This window comes from Bos grunniens, chromosome 13 (assembly GCF_055505025.1).
Source record: "Bos grunniens cultivar Pamir isolate PY7600 chromosome 13, Bosgru_T2T1.0, whole genome shotgun sequence".
NCBI lineage: Eukaryota > Metazoa > Chordata > Mammalia > Artiodactyla > Bovidae > Bos > Bos grunniens.
Window position 1 is genome coordinate 19,047,585 of NC_141177.1, and position 20,742 is coordinate 19,068,326.

Here is a 20,742-nt window from a genome sequence, read left to right on the forward strand (position 1 = left end):
TATAAAATAGATAACTAATGAGGACCATATAGCACAGGGAACTCTACTCAATTCTCTGTAATGGCCTATATGGGACAAGAATCTAAAACAGAGTGAATATACGTATAACTGGTTCACATTGCTGAAAACTTGAAACTAACACAACAGTGTAAATCAACTATACTCCAATAAAAAAGAAACAATTATATATAAAAAAAAGTGAACCTGAATCTAGTTGAGTCTAACACCTATACTCAGGACAAATGACCCAGTTTCTTCAACAGGTACAGGGACGAGAAAATCGAGGTGACTGGTAATAGAAAGTGTCTTAAGAGACATGTCAACCATGAATGATGTGTGGATGCTGTTTGGATCCTGATGCAAGTAAACAACTGTAAAAGCCATTTTTAGGTAATTCGAGAAAATGAACAGATTGGGTATTGGATTTTTTTAAATTTTATTTTTGGGTATTGGATTTTTTTAAATTTTATTTTTGGTATTGGATTTTAAGAAATTATTATTAATGTTGTTGGGCTTGATCATAATTTTGTGGTCGTGTTAAAAATAGTCTCTTAGAACTCAGGGGGTTCCCTGGTGGCTCAGATGGTAAAGAATCCACTTGCAATGCAGGAGACCCAGGTTCTATCCCTGGGTGGGGAAGATCCCCTGGAGAAGCGAATGGCAACCCACTCCAGTATTGTTGCCTGGGAAATGCCATGGACGGAGGAGCCTGGCGGGCTACGGTCCATGGGGTCACAGAGTTGGACACGATGGAGTGATTAACACTTTCACTTTTTTTTTTTTTACTTTTAGAACTTAGAGAATGAACTTATGGTTGCCAGTGGGGTAGAGTGGGAAGAGGGATAGACCGGAAGTTTGGGATTGACATGTACATGGTGTTATATTTAAAACAGGTAATCAACGAGGACCTACTGTAGAAAGAAATGTCTTTTAGCAAGAAGGAAAAAAAATCTGTTAGGGGTATGTATTGGGTTGACTAAAAAGTTCAAATGGGTTTTTCCATAACATCTTACAGAAAAATCCAAGTGAAATTTTTGGCCAGTCCAGTACTAGAGTATTTACAGATACAATGACACTGTATTTAAAATTTTCTTTAAAATATATATTAAAAAAAAATCAAGGTAGGGGGAAGGTAGATGAATCAGTACTGATGTAATGTTGATAACTGCCGGATTAGGCTGATTGGTGCCTGGGGGCTCCTGTTATCATTCTTCCTACTTTGTGAGCGTGAAATTTTTCCTAACAGAAATTTAGAATAGAGAAGAAAGCCACCAAACAAAAAATTCCCAGGAAGCTGCCCTCAGTGCCCTCATTGAGTTTATGCAGAAATTAAACGAGATAACACGCAGGTGCTCAATCAATCCTGGTTCCTTTCGTCTCCTTCCAAAGGCTGTCCTTAGGCAATGGCTGCATTCTGGTTTCTAGCAGTCTATTACCGGGGTTATGAACTGCCTCTGTATAATTCATGCCTGGTTTTCCAGAGCAAAGTCTTGACTCCCATCCAAAGAAGACATGAGCTGTCTTGGAATTTCTGTCCGAATTGTTGGCTGTGGGTGCCAGTGGGGTGGGACCGACAAGAGGGTGTCAGGATGGTGCCCATCCACTCCTCCCACACGCACCCCCGGAAGTTCTCTGGATTTGGGGACTGGCCCAAGGTCTCCACCAGCAAGGAGCATTGTAGAAGTGTCCACCCAGAGCTGGGAAGGGCAGGGCCGAGGAAGAGTGTCTTTAATCATTCATTTATCTCTCTCAGGGCTCTGACCGTTATCAGCTAGCAGTGCCTGGCACACAATGGGCAGGCAAAACTGTTAGTTCTCCTCTCTTCACACTTTATCAGCGAGCGCAGACCGCTGACTGGTTGACACTGATCCAAGAATAAGAAGGAGATAAAGAATAGGTGTTTGGAAAGCCGGGAAACACATTGAGGACACAAGGGAAGGAATGCCTGGACAGAGGGGATGGAGCTGGATGGGAAGAGGACTGAACAAGAGGGGAGGGGCCAGGGAAGAACGAGCGGCTTCATAGCGCTGGCCAGGCCACCCTGTGGATCACCCTCTGACACGCAGGCCAAGTCCGGGTCCCTGATCTATGCAACGATATGAAAAGCTTTCAAGGAGGTGGTCTGCAGCAGACACAGCCTCTGAGGAAATAGGCATTTAAAGGCTGCTCTCAGCCTGAAGCATCACCAAGGACAAAGAAATCACTAAGGATTCCCAAATTTAAGAATCGGAATCTCCAGGGAAAGGGCCTGGGAATCCACATTTATAATAAGAACCCCCAGTTGATTCTTATGATCAGGCAAGTTAGGGAGACTGCAGATTAAGATGGTGCTCCTTGAATGCCTACCTCAGAAGCCCTTGGGGAATTTATGAGACCATATGCAAATTCTCACGTGCAAATTCCTGACCCCAGAACCAGAGAATCAGAATGGCAAGAGGTCAGGGGCCTGCAGCCTGGAATCAGAATTCATAAAAAAAAGTTTCTAGGTGATTCTGGTGTGCCCTACAGTGGGAGAGCCATGGAAACAGCATGGTGGCTAAGCTGGAGTCGACACACCCGGTTTGAAGCCTTATTTCCCCATTCAGCAACTGTGGGCCCTTAGTAGCTTACTTACTGTTTCTCTACACCTCAGTTTATCTATCTGTAAAATGGGGATAATAATAATAACATATACATATTATATAGTATGTGGAAAATATTTGACATAGACCTTAGAATAGTAACATCCTGATTCTAACCTATTATAATCTAAAATAGAATCAAATCAAATCCTCTGTCCCTCTTCCCTCTAGATTCCTCCTGATTTTCTTGGTACTTCTGCTACGTCCTTCAGTATAGTCCGCCTTGTGACAGGGTGACTTCTGTACACATCTGTCTTTCCCACTCCACTCTGGACTTCCAGAGGGCAGAGACTGTGTCTTTTTTATATTTTTATTATTTACATTTAAAAAATTTGTATTTATTTATTTAATTGGCCACGCCGTGTGGCATGTGGGATCCTGGTTCCCCGACCAGAGATCGAACCTGTGCCCCTGTTAACCACTAGACTGCCAGGGAAGTCTCCTTGGCAGTGTCTTTTTTAAATGTTCAAACACATGCGTCACGTTCTATTAGAGTCAGAAGAGGTCACCTAATCCAGACTCTCATTTGATAAATGAGGAGACTGAGGGTGAACGACTCACCCAGGTCACGTGGCCAGGTGGTTGAGCTTTAGTTGAGTCCCTGCAATGCCGCCTACTAGCTATGCCATATGAGCCTCAAACTCATCTTTAAAATGGGCATAATGATGTACACTTGCCTACTTACTAAGCAAGAGACTGACAAGTGAATACTGACGAGGAACTCTTGCAACCTGAGGAGTCTTGTTATTGCTCCTACACAGAAGATGCTAGAGTAATTACAGGGCCTGTTATTCACCTGTGAGGTCGACGTAAGGGTGACTCGGTCCTGTCTTCCCACAGCGTGGCCTTTGAAGTCTTCATCAGTCAGGCCGCAGCCTACCACGTTCAGCTTTAATCCCCATTTAACCTTTTCCTCCAGTCTCTGATCCATTCCTTTATCTTCTTAGTCATGGCCTACACTTCCTCCCGACTCCATTCAGTTAGACCATGAACCAAGTGATCTGACTCATCTCCCTGCTCCAGTGGATCGAGTGTTGACCGCAGTTCCCACCCTCTTAGGTTCTCAGCTGTTTGACAAGAATCTCTGGAAACCAGGTAACTCAACTATGGAATCCTCCAAGCTCCTCCTTAGGGTTTCTTTTCCTGACAGCCAAGCAATCCCCGGTCCCCTCATGACCTTACCATCATGGTTGGCATTTCCTAACGTCCACGGCTCGTCTGAGTCAAAGTGAGTGTCTCCACCAATCCCTGGACCAGGGAAATAGGCGTGAGCCAGGAATCCCCCTTCTCCATCAAATGGGGAGCTGTCGCCATGGAAACCAGAGGCAAAGAAGATCATGATGTCCGCCTCCTTCCGGTCACTTTTGATCTCGTGGTATGGCACCTCTTCAAAGGTCAGCGGGGTCACCTTCTGCCACACATCGAAAGCCTGGCGAATAGCTTTCCGAGTGTCTAGCTCACCCACCTTTGGGGTGTAGTTGTGAATGCTGGTGAGAGAGGGGAGAAACCACAGGGAGGAACAGACAGGAAATTAGAGACTAGCAGAGCTAAAAGGAACATGAGAAGCTGTGTGGGCCTAGAATTCTGCTGAGGTAGCCCAGGGATTGAGGAAGAGGCTGGGTAGACAAGGCTCTGGGTCCTCGCCCTGCCTTTTACTCGGTGTTTTTGTATTTGATCTCTGAAAAAGATTATGTTGAATTTGTAGGAAAAAATCAAGTTGGTGCATGGCATTTCCTAATTTTTAAGTTTTTCTCCCAATACATAAAATATGTACATTTATAAATGTTATAAAAACTCTTACACTGTAGAGAGTTTAGTGGAACATCCCTTTCTTTGAAAGGGGGTGGGGGAAGGAGAGGGTGGGATAAACTGAGAGAATAGCACTGATGTACATACACTACCATAGCTAGTGGGAACCTGCTATATAGCACAGGCAGCTCAGTTCGGAGCTCTGTGTTGACCTAGAGGGGTGTGATGAGGGAGGCTGAAGAGGGAGGGGATATATGTGTGTGTGCTCAAGTTGTTTCAGCTGTATCCAACTCTTTGTGACCCTATGGTCTGTAGCCTGCCAGGCTCCTCTGTCCATGGGATTCTCCAAGCAAGAATACTGGAGTGGGTTGCCATGCCTTCTTCCAGGGGGTCTTCCCGACCCGGGGATTGAAACTGTTTCTGTTTATGTCTCCTGCATTGCAGGCGATTCTTTACCCAATGAGCCACCTGGGAAGCCCAGATATGTATACCTATAGCTGATTCACGTTGCTGTACAGCAGAAACTAACACAACATTGTAAAGCAATTATACTGCAATTGAAAACGTTTTTTAAGTCTTTGGCCCCAACTACTACTATTTGTCTACCCAGAAGCTAGTATAGGGTGGTATCTGATTGAATCAGTTATGTGGGGTTACTGTATCCATATTGCATGGTTCTCCCTGATGGAGCATCACCACTTCTGGTTGCTCTGTCCCATGAACACCTGGGGCAAGGACTATTCACTCATTCTACAGATAAGGAAACTGAAGCCCAGAGAGGTTGCAGGATATAAGGTAAGGTCAGAGCTCAGTTAGGAGCCAGTTCTTTCTCTTCATCTACTCTGCCTCTTCTGGAGGACTCTAAGAGTCCATCCGGTTTCTAACCCAGATTCTTCTTAAGTTTCCTTCTCTTGTCAGATTTCTGAAAAATTCTGTTCTGGCCTCTACAGCTTGTGAACAGGAGAGCCCTTGTAAGTTAGTAAGTGTTAGTCACTCAGTCCTGTCTGACTCTTTGTGATGCTATGGACTGTAGCCCACCAGGCTCCTCTGTCCATGGAATTCTCCAGGAAAGGGTACTGGAGTGGTAGCCATTCCCTTCTTCAGGGGATCCTCCTGACCCAGGGATCAAACCTGGGTCTCCTGAAGTGCCGGCAGATTCTTTACTGTTTGACCCACTAGAGAAGCCCCAGGAGAACCCTTAGCTCAACTCTGAAGATCTCTGTCTTAGATCCTACTCCTGAACCCAGGGGATCCACCTGAGATGGAATCAGAGACTTGAGAGGTGGCAACCAGGGCGCAGCCAAGCCTGTACTATGCCTGGCCCTGGATCCACCCCATCTGAATCCAGATGTCTGCATCGCCTGTGATGGGCTCCAGCATCCCTGCCTGTGGTCACTGGTCTGACCTGGAGCCTGCTCCTGCTTTGCCCGTGGTTTCCCCAAAAGGGATAACGCTGTTGCAGTTCAGCCCCCAGCTCTTTACAGTCCTTAAGAAACAACTGGAACTCTATGCTGGGAATCTCAGCTGAAGTCCATCAATCAGGCCAAGTGGGGAAGGGATCCAGATGAGAGGGAGTGGGGTTTGGCAAGCGGTGGTAGGGAGGATGAGTTCAGCCACGGTTCTTTAGCCCAGGTGAAAGTTATCAGATAAGTCATATCCCACTTTCCGTAACTGAAAATGCTAGGAATCTAAACAGAACATAATTCATCAGCCCCTAAAGGACCAAACAAACCTGAAGTTGGAGACCCTGCAATCACTGGATGCTACAAGAAAGACAAAGTCATAGGCTCTTAGAGCCAGGCCCTGATCACAGACCCTCCGAGAGTGTGAACTTCAGAAACTCAGGCCAGGAAATGACTGAGAGAGGGTGGAGCCGATGCCAGGGAGGAGGGGGCGGCGAGGCACCTGTAGGTGATGTGTTTCTGCCTCCATTTCTGTCCCGTCAGGGCGTAGCGCTTGTGTCTCCGCCTTCGGCTCAAGTGTGGGTGATCTGGGACACCACACCGGGGTTTCTTCATCCACCTGGGCAGAGAGAGGACACACATCCACATAGACGCTGTGGCCACTGGACACTCTAGGAGGGCACTGCAGCATCCCTGGTCCCAAGCTGAATGGCAACGTGCACACAACCTAAACTCTGGGCCCCTGGCTCTGATGGGGTCCCCAACAGGAACACCATCGATTGTTCGTCTGTTCATTCATTCCTAACTGAATACGAAGAAGCACTGCTGCGTGACAGACTCGGAGTCAGAAGACACGGGCTTGCTAGTTCCAAATCTGCCACTAATCGCACGAGTCCAGGCCAGTGACTGAATCAATGTGAGCCTCAGCCTCCTCATTGGCAATGCGAGAATTACAGTTCTCCCTGGTCTTAGCTTGTGCGGAGCCTTCAAGGAGGGAGTGCCTGTGGACGTGCTCTGTATGTGAAATCAGATCACATCACTCTCTGCTTTAAAACTACCAATCACCTGGAATAAAATCAAAATTCCTCACCTTGGGACTTCCCAGGGGGTCCAGTGGTTAAGACTCCACGCTCCCAGGTTTGGTCCCTGGTCTGGGAACTAGATCGCACATACTACAAAGTTCACACGTAGCAAGTAAAGGTCCTGCATGCCGCAATGGAGATTAAAGATCCCGAGTGCCGCAGCTAAGACTCAGAGCAGTCAAGTAATTACATATTTAAAAGCAATCAAAACAAACTCCTCGCCTTGGCCCACAGCCCCCACATGATCTGCGATCACCCCTCTACCAGGCACCTTATCCCCTTCCTCACGTCCACTCTGCTCCAGCTCCAGGGGCCTCCCTGCTGTGCCTTGAGCATCCTAAGGTCGTTCCAATTCAGGGTGTTTGCATGTGCTGTGTCCTCTGCTTGCCATGCTCTTCTTCACACGGTTTGTTCCCTTACTTTATGAAGGTCTCCACTCAAATGTCACCCCTTCCAAGAGGGCTTCCCTGCCACCTTATCTAAAATAATAGCCTCCCCCCACTATCCCACCTCTAACTGTTTACCCAGCTTGATTTTGCTTCATGGCCTTTATCACTGCCTGAAATGACATCTTATATTAGCTTGTTGTTTATCCTCTGTCTCTCTTACCTGATTCTAAGGTCCATGAGGGCGGGAACCTTGCCTGTATTCCCAGTGCCATCACAGTGCCTGACTTAGGAGGTGTTCAAGGGTGATGGTTGAATGAATGAATGAGAACTAGCCCATGGCAAAAAGGCACAGCTTGGAAAACAGTAAATTTTATATGACTCCAGATGTTCAAAAAGTGGCTGAACAACTGTAGAACTTAGAGTGTAGTTATCCACAGCACTTAACTACATTGTACTGTGATTTGAAATCTATTAGTTTATTGCCTCGAATAAATAGTAAATTTTCTGAGGACAGGAATGAGTCATATTCATCATCCTGTCCTTAGAAGCTAGCCTTGTGCTAGGAGCTAAGTAAATCCTGATGACTGTTATCAGTTAAGTTGCCTTAGGGAACAGTGAGCCTGGGACCTCTTTGGAGATGTGAACTAGGGGCCCGGGTAGGAGATTTAAAAGATCATGGCTGATTGGGAGGGTCACCCTGCATCTCATGTCCCTTTGTCGCCCTAATGACCAGCTCCCTGAACTAGAGATTGAGATCGCTGCGGGGAAACTGTCTGACCTCATTTCCTCATTTCCTCATTTCCAGCGGTTGAAAGCAGTTGCCTTTGGCAATAGAGAGGAAAGGAGACAGAATATTTTAACCAAATATTAAAAGCCCCTTGAGGGACTTAACCAGGTCCCACTCATTTTGTATCTACCTCACCTAGAATGTCCACACTCAGAAATTAATAATAAAAGACTAAATAGTGACGATAACAGGCATTGATATAAATGTGTATAATTTTCAGTGTTCATTCTCCTTTTTAAAAAAATTAATTTGAGGGACTCCCTGGTGGTCCAGTGGCTAAGTCTCTGGGCTCCCAATGCAGGTGGCCTGGTTTTGTTCCCTGGTTAGGGAACTAGATCCCACATGGTGCAACTAAGAATTTCCCCATACCCCAACTAAAGATCCTTCGTGTTGCAACCAAGACCCTCACAACCAAATAAATAAATATTAAAATAAAAAAACAAATTTGGTTCTCAAAGCAACTCTGTGAAGTAATCAGAAATGACTGACCCCAATTTTACAGACAAGGGAAAAGATACACAGAGAACACCAGTAACTTGCAAAATTCAAGTTACTGGGTTAGGGTTAGGGTGAGGCAGGACTGGGACTCTGTTGAATGAATAAATGAACTTTCAACTAATGTACCTGAACAAACAAAAGTTGGGGTTTTTCTTTTCTTTTTCCCTCTGCTTAGCACTAGGTTGGGTTAGAGGAGCTATGTTTGTTGAACGAATGAAGGAGTGAATAATGTGTGACACTTCCCAAGGCAGACACTCACAAATAATCCTCTGAGGGGCTGATCTAGCTTCCTTTCACTGAGAGTCCCTGGGAAGAGACCCAGGAGGCACCTTTGCTACAGCAAGGTGGAGCTAGACGTGGAAGACCTCTCTCAGCTCAGAGAGAGGCAACGACACCCGAGCTCACAAAGCTGGAGCTGAAACGAAGGTCTCCAAGTTCTCCCCACAAACACGCTCCCTACTCAGGTCTGGGATTAATTACCTTCTCCCTTCCTGTGCCTCCAAAACAGAGCCCCCCAACCCCACCCTCCTTCCTACAAAGAGCGGTGCAGAGCAGAGCGGCAAGTGGGAAACGCCAGCCCCCTCCCTCCGCCTCCTCCTCTTGCTGCCACCTGCCACTCCCTGAATCCGGTCCAGCGGGCCTGGGGCTTCTGGAACAGAGCGAAACCCAGGGCCAGGTGGTGCCTCAGCAGAGCCACCAGTGCTGCAGCCACAGGAGGCGCTGCCATGAGGCCTGAGCAAAGCCCTCAAAATAACCTCGGCTTGGAAAGGGCTGGGCTCCCCAGGCCGCAGGCCCACGGCGTCCACTCACTCACAGCATCACAGGAGCTGTCAAGTGTATTGTCTCAGGGGTTTACAACCTCACAATCAGAGGATCTGAGGCACAGGAAATGTTCTTACGGGACTATGGGATCATAAAACCCCAGACTCACCAAATTTTATTTGAAAGCTTGAGGCTTAGAATAATGGAATCTAGAATCGGAGAGTCAAAATCCAACATTTCCCCTCCATCCCCCGCCTCCCTCCCCCAACCCCTTCAGTAAATGAGCAAGCTGAGACCTAGAGAGATGATTACCTCAAGGAGTGACTCACCCAAGGGGTGGATTGATCCTGGATCCACCACTGGCTGCATTTCCTGTTCTCTGCCAGCCGCCTACTTGCCTGCATCCTCCCTAAGCCCTGCTCTCTCCTTCCACCTGAGTTCGGGTACCCCCCACCGCCCTCCCCCAACCCCCCACCCCCACCCCCACCCCCGCGAGGAAACTCTTTCCAAGCTCTTGGCCGTGCCTTCCTGGCAGTATGGCTTTTCCTTTTTATGTCTTTTTTTAAAAAATCTTTTTATTTTGTATTGGGGTACAGCCGATTAGCAATGTTGTGACAGTTTCAGACGAACAGCGAAGGGACTCAGCCATACATATACACGTATCCATTCTCCCCCTCAAACTCCCCTCCCGTCCAGGCTGCCACACTTACACTGAGCAGATTTCCCTCTGCTATATAGTAGGTCCTCGTTAGTTATCCATTTTAAACACAGCAATGTAAACATGTCAGTAACGGCTTTTCTTAAATAGCTTTAATAACTTTCATGGCTATTCCTTGGAGACAAAAAAAACTCAACTCTCTCCCATCTTAAATAAAAATTCATCCCTCTCTAGCCACATCTATTCCTCCTTTCCTTCACTGTCAGCATTTTTTTTTGAGGGGGCGGGCAGGCTTATGGGATCTCAGTTTCCCAACCAGGGATTGAACCCAGGCCACGGCAGTGAAAGCCTGGAGTCCTAACCACTGGATCAACAGGAAACTCCCACTGCTCAGCTTCTTGACAGTTGCCCCTATGTTTGCCATCGCCACTCCTCACCTCTCCTCCGTATCGCAATCTGACTTTGCTGCCATCATTCCACGGAGGTTTCAACGCCCTCTTTGTTACTAAACTCAGCAGACACCTTTCAGCCGCCTGTTTGACCACCTCGACAGCTGACCCTGCTGACCATCCCCCCCTGCCCCCCACAATGGCCATGGTATCCCTGCCGGGCTTCCTCCACTTCTCAGGTGGCTCCTTCCCCTGGGGGTTCCACCCTCGTCACTCTTCTCTCCCTCCTCTTTATCTTCTCCTTGAGTATAAAACCATCTGTGTGGTTTGGCCTACTTGTCATTATCTCTTAAGTATCTCCCTGAGATTCAGTGTTTCCTTCTGAGTTCTAGACTAGCAGAGCTAGCTGATGGTGTTTTTCACTAAATGGGGAGCCTCTGGAGCACAGGGATCAAAGGACCAAGCCCACTGCCCAGCACATGCAGACATTCAGCAAATGTTTAATAAATGGGAAAAGTGGAACAAGACTTGCCATCATTATTCTAGAATTTCCTGTATCTAGTGAGATGTGTACATCTCAGGGATGCCAGAAGGGTGACTCACAGACCCACAAGTTATTAGAATCAGAGGAGATTTAAGGCCACCTATAACCAAACCCTTTACTGTGCTGATAGGGAAACTGAGGCCCAGAAGGGTCAAGAGTCTTGTCCAAGGTCACACAGCAAGTTTACGGCAGAACACATCCCCAGCTCACGTAAGAGAGGGCACCTTGGGGTATGCCCTTCCAGCTGACACTCAGGAGTGGGAGATAGGAAGGTAGAATGGGTAGGGTATACAGATGAGGCCATGACAAATGTGAACCCAAACGTAACTCTGAGAAGTTCAAAGGCACAATGTCCTGTGCAAATCTTACTCAATTGTTGTCTGATCCAACACGCCGGTGACGGGGATCCCGTAAAACTGCTGCATCGTGGCGACTGCTGACTGTAAGGCCTTCCCTGAGTGCAACGCAGATGACCGTGAGTCATAGGGCAGCAGATAGCCATAGGACTTTAACCAGTTCTGAAAGACACGCCAAAAGAAAAGAACGCATCATTCGGGGAAGGCTCATCTGCCCTTGAAACTAGGGACCATTTTACCCAAGGGACTAAAGGACTCATGTTCTGATTTCTGTCTCCTTCACTCCCTCCTGCAGACGCTGTCAAATGAAGCTCCAAAAAACACAGCTCTTGTTGGCTTACTCTTCTGCTATCAAGCTTCCGTTGAATTTCTATTGGCTATGGAATAAAGATTAAAATGCCTTCTAGCCTTTCCAGCACCCTGTCTCTTTACCATGTACTCAGTGGTTTCCACTGACTAGACATGCAAGAGGACCAGAGCAGTCCATTCTCTGAAGCAGAGTGACTTGATGAACACTGAGCTCCCCAGACACCCGCTGTATCTAGAGACAGAGTCTGCCTTAGGAACCTTTTATAGAATTATCTGTAGATAATAGATTATCTGTAGATAATGAGATTATCTACAGTCTTCATTGCTAATCCCTCCAAAGAAGTAAGCTATTATTAATAAATAGAAACAAAATAAACCAGGGTATTAATTTATATATAACTACATAAATATGAGCATAGAAAAAAGTCTAGAAGGGCACACATAAAAAATAATATAGCTACGTAAGAGAATTCTTTGCTTTTAGGAAATATACACTGAAGTGTTTCAGCTTACATAAGGATGCAATGCATGAAGTCTGCAACATTTTCTTTAACAGATTCAGGGAAAAAATTAGAGAAAGACAGAGGAGAGAGAGGGGAAAAAAAAATGTGGTAGGATGTTAAGAGATGGGGAATCTGGGTGAAAGGTGTTTAGGAATTCTTTGTCCCATTCTTGAAAACTTTTTTGAAAGCCTGAAATAATGTAAAAAAAAATTTTAATAAAAAAGGAATGAATGTGATTAGCCTTTGTTATAATATCATGGGGGACTTCTTTTTTCTGTGCTTATCTAAGGGTTATGCATGGAGTCATTAAAAAAAAAAAGGAGATAAACTTTAAAAGGGCAAGAGAATCTGAAAGTAGCTTGGATGAAGAAGTTCAGACAATGAATCTGAAGGTTGGAAAAGTAAAGATGAGTATTTTCACTGACCAGCTAGAAATTAGAGGACCGGGAAATATCTGTGGCATTAATTGGAAAATGAAGAAAACATCCGTGCATCTGTGGAGCCCACAAGCATGTCCTGTAGAGAGTGCACGTACACGCTCGTCTCTAAGTCGCATGGAAACTGCCGCCCATCCTCAGAAGATTATCTTGAACACCAAGTGAGCAAATGAAGAAAAAAGACCTTAAGAAGCTGTATTAATGCTCTTCCCATCTACAGTTTTGTTTCTTTTTAAAAAATATTATTTATTTATTTGGCTGCACCAGTTCTTAGTTGTGGCACGTGGGATCTTCCATCTTCATTGTGGCATATGGAATCTTTTTTTTTTTTTTTAGTTGCAGCATGTGAACTCTAAGTTGCAACATGTGGGTCTGTTCTTCCATCAGGAATTGAACCTGGGCCCCCTGCATTCCCCACTGCACTGGGAGCGCTGAGTCTTAGCCACTGGACCACCAGGGAAGTCCTCATAATTTTGTTTCTTTGTTTCTATATGAACATCTTATTGTGGCTGTGTCTGTTATGACAAGTCAAATCAAACCATTTTGGGAAGGAGGCAGACCAGAAACTATAAATAAGTTATTATTTATTTCACCAAGGAGGCTGTCACATCTTTACTGCCTTGTGATGAAATCCATCTGACTGATTAAGAACAAAATAGTCAGAATAATAAAGTCTTAAAACATCCCCAAGAGAGCAACAGCTTTACTCTTTCATCAGAGATCTACAACCTGTTTTTCATTCTAAATTTTGGCACAGGGTTTCAATACTTCTTGTGCTTCCCCCAGTGCTGAATCTCTGTCCTGCCTTTGTATGTTTTCCCCCTGTATGCCTGGCATACTTCTTAGTTTGGCAAAAATCTTTCATTATTTTAAGGTTAAGCCTATAAATTAGGCTTAGTCTTCCCTTAGGAAGTCTCCCTAAGGAAGACCTTAGTCTTCCCTCTGGAAGACTTACCTCACTCCCTAGCCCGGTACTTTCCCCCTCTTCTGTATTCCCTAAATCCCCTGTTATAGACAGTGTAGTTCTTGGAATATTGCTGCTGCTAAGTCACTTCAGTTGTGTCTGACTCTGTGCGACCCCATGGACTGTCCATGGAATTCTCCAGGCCAGAATACTGGAGTGGGTAGCCATTCCCTTCTCCAGGGGATCTTCCCAACCTAGGGATCAAACCCAGGTCTCCTACATTGCAGGCAGATTCTTTACCAGCTGAAGCCCAAGAATACTGGAGTGGGTAGCCTATCCCTTCTCCAGGGGATCTTTCCAACCCAGGAATCGAACCGGGATCTCCTGCATTGCAGGCGGATTCTTTATCAACTGAGCCAGCAGGGAAGCCCTCTTGTAATATTGGGCTCCAATCATTACTGTATTTATGAGACTCTGAACTCCTCCAGGGAAGGGTCCATGTTTTACTCATCTCTATATCTGGTGCCCAGGGATCCCCTGACACAGTAGTTGATCATTGTGTCCATTTAATGAACATTACCGGGCATGGACTACCTAGTAGGTACTGTGCATGGCTCCTGGAATGCAAAGACGAATAAGGAGCTCACCGACCAACAAATAAACCCATCATGAAAATACAGCACTAAAAATCAGATGTGTAGAGTTCCATAGAAGAACAAAGTAGGGGGCATGTTATCCACATGGAAGGGTGGGGATGGGGAGCAAGGGGAACTCGGGGGAGGCTTCCAGGTGGTGGTGGTATCTCAATCTTTTTAAAATTAATCACTTTTTGGCTGTGCTGGGACTTTGTTGCTGCACATGGGCTTTCTCTGGCTACAGCAAGTGGGAGCCACTCTCTAGTTGCGGTGTGAGGGCTTATTGCGGTTGCTTCTCTTGTTGCAGAGCATGGGCTCTAGAGCATGTGGGCTTCAGGAGTTGTGACACATGAACTTAGTCACTCCAAGGCATGTGGAATCTTCCCGGACCAGGGATTGAACCTATGTCCCCTACATTGACAGGTGAATTCTTAACCACTGGACAACCAGGGAAGTCCTGAGCTAGGGCTTGAAGGATATGTGCAATTACCTGGAGGTGCTGGAGAGCATGGCACATTCTGAGCAGTATTTAAAATGGTAGGAACTTGGGGAAGAGGAGTATGGTGATGAGTGGAGAGGATTGGAAAGGAGGGAAGTGGAGAGAGATGATACACTATTAATTATCTTTTTACAAAGTGGACAAATCACAGAGAATCACTTGTGACTTGACCATGGTCTCGGATTAGCCAAAAAAAAACCATCTGGAAATGGACACGACAGGGCAACTGACAAGTTACCTGTTCATTCATCAAGCTCCAACTTCTATTCCCAGGTCAGTTATGTCATCAAAGTATTAAATCCCTGTACCGTGTTACTCAGCCCTTTCCAGCCAGAAGGCCGCATTATGTTCTTTACAGAAACTTCATTGAAGAATTGTTGGATTGGATAAACAGGGCGCTATCATGGGAAAGAGGCACAAAGTTCTGAGGTTGAATCCCAGTTCATCACTTGCCAGCTGTGTGCCTTTGGGCAAATTGAGCATCAGTTTCCTTATTTGTGGGCTTCCCTGATGACTCAGATGGTAAAGAATCTGCCTGCAATGCAGGAGACCTGGGTTTGATCCCTGAGTCAGAAAGATCCCCTGGAGAAGGGCATGGCTACCCAATCCAGTCTTTTTTCCTGGAAAATTCCTGGAGGAGCCTGGCGGGCTACAGTCCATGGGGTCACAAAGAGTTGGACACGACTGAGCAACGAACACTTTCCTTATCTGTAAAATGTAAACAGTGACCCTCCTCTACAAGATTGCTGTTAAGCCGAAGTGATCGAACGTACCTGACATAATCACTCAAAAGTGACTCGTTTATTATCCCCTTGGATGGTGTCTCTGTTACCTTTCGTAAAATCAAGGTGGAAAACACGGTCTTTGACTCCTTCTCTGCCTTTTGAAATTTGGTTATCCTGCCCTCCCCCTGGACCAAGAGCCACCGTGAGGGTGCTATGGGGGGCAGCGTGTCCACCTGCTCTCGGTGAGCTGTGGGGCTGACCACCTCTCACACAGCACCGGGAGCACTGCATGCAGAGAACTGACAGCTGACTGGAGTCGTTCTCTTCGCCCTGTCACTCGGCTTTACTGAGACCAAACACAATCCCTCTCCATCAAGCTTTACCTTGAGGAAAACGGCGTCTCTACAGGAGATTCTGTGTGCTTTCTGGTTTCAGGAAATGCGTATTGGGTAACCCAGTGGTTCTCCTCTTTGGCCTTTCTGCTGGGAATCTTTTGGTCAGATTTATCACGTAAGTGTGGAACACGGTGATGCTTGCAAATTGCTGTTATTTTTTCATTTTTCTGACCACTAAGTTGTGTTTCATCCTTAAAAATCTTACTTAAAAAGATTGTTTCACTCTGTAAACTGCCTCAAACCCTTCCCAAAAGAGGTGTGGTACCAGTCTAAAATCCAATTCCTCCTTATTTGTGGACTCCATTAGTTAATTCTCTTAAAATCCAATTAGGATGAATTACAGTGTCTGGGAAATAGCTAGAGAACTATTAAAAAAAAAACACTAAGGGGAAGGTTTTTTTAAAAAAAATTATTTTTTTTTGGCTGTGTTGGGTCTTAGTTGCGACACTCAAGATCCTCCTTGGAGAATGTGGGCTCTGTGGTTTGCCACACGCAGACTTAGTTGCCTTGAAACATGTGGGATCTTAGTTCTCTGATCGGGATTGAACCCGTGTCCCATGCATTGGAGGGACGATTCTTAATCACTCTGGATCACCGGGGAAGTCCCGGCTGGGGAACTTTGGACAGAAGCTTCCAACAAACTGGTCAACAGAGTATTTTTCTGAGCACCTGCCTTCAAGCTAGTATGGAATTTGACAATTTTCTCCCCTCCTGTCCTCATTACTATGATATTGTAGGAGACAGGGAACAGAGAATTTTTGGCATAAACTCTCTTCTAAAATTTGGGGGGATTGAAAGGAGCTCCTAGTTGGTAAAGGGCAACCAGGTTTACCGAGCTCCTTTTTTGGATATTCAAGCAAAGTGTTAGTCTCTCAGCAGTATCTGACTCTTTGCGACGCTATGGACTATAGCCCTCCAGGCTCCTCTATCCAAGGGATTCTCCAGGCAAGAATACTGGAATGGGTAGCCATTCCCTTCTCCAGGGGATCTTCCAGACTCAGGGATTGAACCTGGGTCTCCCGCATTGCAGGCAGATTCTTTACCATCTGAACCACCAGGGAATTCAAGCAAGGAGCATCTTGAAGCCAAGCAGGAGCTATTATGAAGGTCACAGAGTCTAGCTCGGCAGTGTCGGGAGTTAGGATCTAAGTACTCAGACGTTGGCCAATGTCTAGGTTATGGACAAACACTGGAATGGATCTGCCTTCTCTGGGTTCTGCTTCCTTCCCAGGTTCACTGGGGACAATCTTCAGGCTCAGGGGCAGACCCCTAAGAGCAGACATGGGAGCAGAAAGGTCTGGCCAAATGACAGCTCTAAGTCAGGGTCATTGAGATTGGACCTGGTGTGTGTGTGTGTGAGTGGGTGGGAGTGTGTGTATTACAAGGTGGGAGGCTAAAGACTACGCATTAGGGACCAGACAACTTCTGCTGTTTAACCCTGTCTCTACTATTTACCTGCTCTGTGACCCAGACAATCCTCTGACTTCTCTGAGCAGAAGTTCCTGACGTTGAAGCAAGTCTTCTACACTGCAGTCATCCCTGATCCAGAACACTCTCTGCCCATTCACACTTCCAGGCTATTCCTGCTGCCAACAGAGCCCATTCTCTTTAGGCATGCTAGCAAACTCATCCTTCAAAGTCCAGCTGAAATGTCACCTTCTTTGGAAAACCTTCCTAGGCTCTCCCTGGCAGAGCTAGTGGGCAACCCCCTTCCCTCCTGCAGTGCTTAATTCTCTGCTGCTCTAAACACAACTTCCACAGTGTATCACACCGTTGGTTGATGTTTTCCTCACTAGATTGGTTCCCAAGGAGCAGAGACTGTCATATTTATTTTTATATCTGCTACAGTACTTAGCACTGTGCCTGACATAATAAATAATCAGAGTGAATGAATTAAGGAATGAATTAACAGTTGGTCTAGGAGGTACTGTCTGTCTACCCACGAAGGGATTTCATCTAGGGAGGTTTAATGAGTAATACACACGAAAGCACTAAGCACAATCCATGGCATCGATTCGTTGCTGAAAAAACTATTTGCTGAAATTCCATCTTTTGTGGTTTGACTTTGCTTGATGAGGCAACAGGCTCCATGGTCCCAATCAAAACAAGATAAAATTCGCTAAAGGAAAGAAGCCCCATTCAATGCTAAACAGAATGACCTAACTTTCATCTTTTTACACCTGGACCCATTAATCCACCACCAGCCACGTCAGAATTCTAAACTTTACAGCTCAGTTAACTAACTCTAAGACGACGTCTGTCACCCTTTAAGTGCTGAAAGAGGTGTCAACCCACAGGAAAGTGAGAAAGATCTCAGAGTGCGAGCGGAGACCAAAATAGCTGGGCTGAGCCGGAGAGAGATGCAGTGATCACAGGCAACACCGCGTGATTGGTCCGCAGGCCAGAAGGCGGGATTTTGGTTCGGGCGAAGCCTAAGCTGAGAAGCGGAAGCTGAGACGTCGAGCGGTAGTGGCAGGCAAAGGAGAGAGTGGAGAATAACAAGGAGAAAAAAAAGTGGCCTGGAGTGGGAAGGGAGCGGCAGACAGCAGAGGCGGTGGTGAGATTAGAAGTGTCAAAGGAGGCGGCCAGAAGCAGATCAACTGGCGTGCTGCCGTTTGCTCTTGGCAAACAGAGATGGCCATGGGGGAGGAGAGAGATGGATGGGCCAAGACAGGGTGTCTCCTGGGGGTGTTCAGGAGCCTCACACCTGGTTGGGCAAACCAGACTGTACAGGCACGGAGCAGGGGGATGATTAAGATCCGGTGTTTGGTCAGGAACACAGAGGGTGAGAAGGTAATATCAAAAAGGTCAGAGGCAAAGTCTACAAAGAAGGGACAGGCAGGAAGGTATCAAAATTGGAAGCATGGACTGGAATGAGAAACAATCAAAGCTCCTGATCAAAGAGATGGGGCAGCTGAGGTCATAATCTAGGGTGACAATGTAGGTCCAAGTCCAGTTCTAGAAGTTGCAGATGCAGTGAGCGCATGCTAAGTTGCTTTTGTGTCCGACTCTTTTCAACCCGATGGACTGTAGCCCGCCAGGCTCCTCTGTCCATGGGATTCTCCAGGCAAGAATACTGGAGTGGGTTGCCATGCCCTCCTCTAGGGGATCTTCCCGACCCAGGGATCAAACCAGGGTCTCCTGTGTCTTCTGCATTGGCAGGTGGATTCTTTACTGTTGAGCCATGGGGAAGCCCTGTAGATGCAGATAGACAGGGACAAGCTAGAGCATGACTGAGGAAGAGTGGTCAGGAAAGTGAGGCAGACATTCATAGGAACTGTAGCCCAGGAGGAAAGATGAGGGATGTTTAGGCTAGAGAAGGGAGGGCTGCAGGGGATAGGACTGTCTTTAAAAAGCCAAATGGCTGTGGATGAAGGAGATTTATTCTCATTGGCACAGAGGGCCAAGCTAAGATCAGCACAGATCACAGGACATAGATCCAGACTCACAAAAATAAACTACTTTTTAATAGAGATGTTCTATTGCGTTGGCCAAAAAGTTCATTTGGGTTTTTCTATAACATCTTATGGAATTATAAATCGTACTATAATTATAGTAACCACAATAACGTTGTTTTAGTCGCTAAGTTGTGTCTGACTCTTTTGTGACCCCACCCCCACCCCCGCCATGGACTGTAGCCCACCAGGCTCCTTTGTCCATGAGATTTCCCAGGCAAGAATACTGGAGTGGGTTGCCATTTCCTTCTCCAGGGGATCTTCCAGAGTCAGGGATCGAACCTGAGTCTCCTACATGGCAGGCAGATTCTTTACCACTGAGCCACCAGGGAAGCCCCAAAATGACAACAGTTACTATTATTAGAACATTTATTATATACCTGGCACTGTACCAGGCACTCCAGACTGCAACAACCCCACAAGGTAGGAATTATGATCCCCAATCTGCAGATGAAGAAACTGAGGTTCAGAGAGGTTAAATAACTATCCAGAGCCACAAAGCTAATAAGTGGCAGGATTCAAACTCAAGTTTTACCTGAAACCAGGCATTTCATGCTATCAGGTCACTAGTCAAGTGTCCCGTTCCCCTTTCAGGACTTTCTGGACCTCACACTCCTACAGAGCAATGCCTGATCTCAGATCACAGTATGCTCAATACCCTTTGGCTAGATTCCTATGCCAGGCTATGGCATCAAACCAGAAGCTTCTTATGACCCAGGTTTCCTCCCTCTCCTTGGCCCACATTGTCTTTTACCAAAGAACTATTGGCTCTGCCTCCTAAACATCAACTTTGTTTCCATCTATCTGTTCATTCAGTAAGTCTTTACTGAGGACCTACTTACTGAGGACCTCCATGTCCCAGGCATGTGGTCTGGGCTCTGGGATAGAACATCAGACAAAAACACCACTCTCTTTACTTTCTAGCTACAGTCTCACGGACGAGCCACGTCACAGTCAGTGCTATGAAAAATAAAGCAGGGTGAGGATATGGCGAGTATGGGACAGCTAGTTTATAGAGACTAGTCAGGGAACGTCTCTGTGGAAGTCACGTGAGAGCAAGGGACCTGCAGGAGGCGAAGGAATTCCAGGAAGAGGGATCAGAAAGTGCAAATATCCTGAGGCAGCTTCAAAGTCTTCCCATCAAGAGCTTTCACGGGAGGGGGAGACGGGAGGTTTAAGTCAAACGGGGCAAAGTGTCAGTTACACAAGATGACTAGATCCTGGAGACATACTGTTCAGCATAGTGCCTATAGTTAACAATACAGTATTATACACTTAGAACATTTGCTAAAAGGGCAGCTCCTTAAGTTCTTAGCAGAAGACGACGATGATGCTAATGCTGATGATAGAAATAAAGAGGGCAGGAAGAACCTTCCGGAAGTCATGGATTTGTTGATGGCATAGATTGTAGTGATGGTGTCACAGGTGTATACTTATCTCTAAACTCATTTAGTTGTATGCATTAAATATGTGCCACTTTTTGTATGTCAATTTTACCTCAATAAAGTGTTTTTTTTTAATCGAGGCATCATGATATGGCTCCTGACTACCTCTGCAGCCTCTTTACCACTCCCCACCTAGCACTCCGTGTTCTAACACTTCCAGATTCTGACATACATAGTTCCTTCTATCTAGATCACAC

General features: G+C 46.2%; 1 protein-coding gene across 3 annotated transcripts in view; it reads right to left on the reverse strand.

Annotated features, from left to right (window-relative positions):
* Window positions 1–20,742, reverse strand: part of MMP24 (matrix metallopeptidase 24) — a 55,324-nt gene that overhangs the window by 17,994 nt on the left and 16,588 nt on the right. Inside the window, exons 1-4 of one of the 3 annotated variants that reach the window (XM_086332192.1) lie at window positions 12,476–12,606; window positions 11,252–11,400; window positions 6,276–6,392; window positions 3,804–4,108 (exon numbers count right to left, since the gene is read on the reverse strand). In XM_086332192.1, coding sequence (XP_086188318.1) covers window positions 3,804–4,108; window positions 6,276–6,392; window positions 11,252–11,307 — 478 coding nt within the window. In that variant the 5' untranslated portion in view covers window positions 11,308–11,400; window positions 12,476–12,606. Of the gene's footprint in view, window positions 1–3,803; window positions 4,109–6,275; window positions 6,393–6,863; window positions 6,995–11,251; window positions 11,401–12,475; window positions 12,607–20,742 lie in introns of those variants that run through there. The other 2 variants (XM_086332191.1, XM_086332193.1) reach the window with 2 other exon arrangements.